The sequence below is a fragment of the Peromyscus leucopus genome, chromosome 6 (genome assembly GCF_004664715.2).
Source record: "Peromyscus leucopus breed LL Stock chromosome 6, UCI_PerLeu_2.1, whole genome shotgun sequence".
NCBI classification, from domain to species: Eukaryota; Metazoa; Chordata; class Mammalia; order Rodentia; family Cricetidae; genus Peromyscus; species Peromyscus leucopus.
This window is the reverse complement of record NC_051068.1, coordinates 110,356,771-110,358,749: the sequence shown is the minus strand read 5'-3', so window position 1 is coordinate 110,358,749 and position 1,979 is coordinate 110,356,771. Positions and strand designations below refer to the sequence as shown.

The following is a 1,979-nucleotide window of genomic DNA, read 5'->3' as shown; positions in this document are numbered from 1 at the left end:
TGTTAAAGAAAATCGATGCTTCCTCTCCTAGCAGCTACCAACTGCCTTAGCTCCTTGTCTAGGAGTGGGACTCTGTGCCCACTTCCCTCTCCGGGTTGCGATTTGGGTCTGTTTGCACTAGCACAAGCTGTCACACCACAGTGAATGTATATGTGCAGCTGCCGTGAGACGCTTCTATTAGCAGTAGGTGGTGGTTAACAGAGAGACCCACAGCTGCTCTACATGCAGAGAATAAGTGACTGCAGAAGGTCCAGCCCTAAATGGGACATCTGTATCCCAAGGCTCAGAGGGGGTACAGCAGCAGAGGAATCAGAGGCGGTGGGTAACTACAGGGAAGCGGTCTCCCAGACACAGTGGGACAACTGGAGACACCGTTCTCCAACCTCCTCCAACTTCCTGCTCTTGGCCTATTTAGACCCACTCTTTATTTTGCATGAGATTTTAGAGTCTCTGGCTGAAGTTGCCATTTAGACATACACAGGTGTGACTGATGGACTAAGACAGTCAGCAAAACTATCTCTGCTTAAAATTGCCCTTGATCTCTCTGAGTCCTGTTGTACCAAGATGTGGAGCAGCAAGGAGTCCCAGACGTGCGCTCCCGCGGCTGTGCTCCCGCGGCTGCGCTCCCGCGGCTGCGCTCCCGAGGCTTCGCTCCCGAGGCTGCGCTCCCGAGGCTGTGCTCCCGAGGCTGTGCTCCCGCGGCTGCGCACCCACCTGCGGCTGTGCTCCCGCGGCTGTGCTCCCACCTGCGGCTGTGCTCCCGCGGCTGTGCTCCCGCGGCTGTGCTCCCACCTGCGGCTGTGCTCCCGCGGCTGTGCTCCCGCGGCTTCCCACCTGCGGCTGTGCTCCCGCGGCTGTGCTCCCGCGGCTGTGCTCCCACCTGCGGCTGTGCTCCCGCGGCTGTGCTCCCGCGGCTGTGCTCCCACCTGCGGCTGTGCTCCCGCGGCTGTGCTCCCACCTGCGGCTGTGCTCCCGCGGCTGTGCTCCCGCGGCTGCGCACCCACCTGCGGCTGTGCTCCCGCGGCTGTGCTCCCGCGGCTATGCTCCCACCTGCGGCTGTGCTCCCGCGGCTGTGCTCCCGCGGCTGTGCTCCCACCTGCGGCTGTGCTCCCGCGGCTGTGCTCCCGCGGCTGCGCACCCACCTGCGGCTGTGCTCCCGCGGCAGTGCTCCCGCGGCTGTGCTCCCGTGGCTGTGCTCCCATGGCTGTGCTCCCGCGGCTGTGCTCCCGCGGCTGTGCTCCTGCGGCTGTGCTCCCGCGGCTGTGCTCCTGCGGCTGTGCTCCTGCGGCTGTGCTCCCGCAGCTGCGCACCCACCTGCGGCTGTGCTCCCGTGGCTCTGCTCCCGTGGCTGTGCTCCCGTGGCTGTGCTCCTGCGGCTGCGCACCCACCTGCGGCTATGCCTTCCCCACCATCATTCACTGTATCCTCTCAAACTGTGAGCCAGGACACATGCTTCTGCCCTCAAGGTGCTTCTTGGCTGGCATTTGGTCACAGCAATGAACATTGTACCAAATAAGGAAAGTTGATATTGAAAATGAGGGTAACAATTTTGGCTAAAGCTGACCATGTGGTTCTTAGACTTTGGGAAAAGTCTTTTGCTGAGAGAATGCAGAAATGTCTGGAGATGAGGGAGAAAGAGGACCTAGAATGTAGAGCTTACAATGGGTCTGTCTGGTGGAGTTCAGAACACAAGAATATTGGTGAAATTATTATGGCCACTCCACGTAGTCAAAAGGAAGATTTATTTAGTGGGTAACTTACAAAAAAGGGAAAGGTAGGTCGCGGGGTCTGGGGAAGGTGTATCAAAGTCCAGCGGTGTTCTCTGGAGCTCTGCTCAGTCAACCACCACCGTCAAGGGTCCAGGAACAGAGAGAGCGCTGGCCCATCCAGATCTTGGGTCTCTAGGCGCCTCCCTTGGCCCCGCCTCGTAGGCGTGACAGTTATGGAAGCCTCAGTGGGGGTTGGAATTTCCAGATCAA

At 59.8% G+C, this 1,979-nt stretch overlaps 1 protein-coding gene across 1 annotated transcript; it reads left to right on the top strand.

Annotated features, from left to right (window-relative positions):
* The first annotated feature begins 564 nt into the window (after window positions 1–564).
* On the top strand, window positions 565–1,500 carry LOC114683477 (keratin-associated protein 5-4-like). The gene has a single exon (XM_028857804.1). It carries the CDS (start codon window positions 565–567, stop codon window positions 1,498–1,500), a length of 936 nt encoding a protein of 311 aa, XP_028713637.1.
* The last annotated feature ends 479 nt before the right edge of the window (window positions 1,501–1,979 follow it).

Bases quoted from the DNA above. Each gene is read 5' to 3' on its own strand.
- LOC114683477 (XM_028857804.1), top strand. From the start codon at position 565: ATGTGGAGCAGCAAGGAGTCCCAGACGTGCGCTCCCGCGGCTGTGCTC.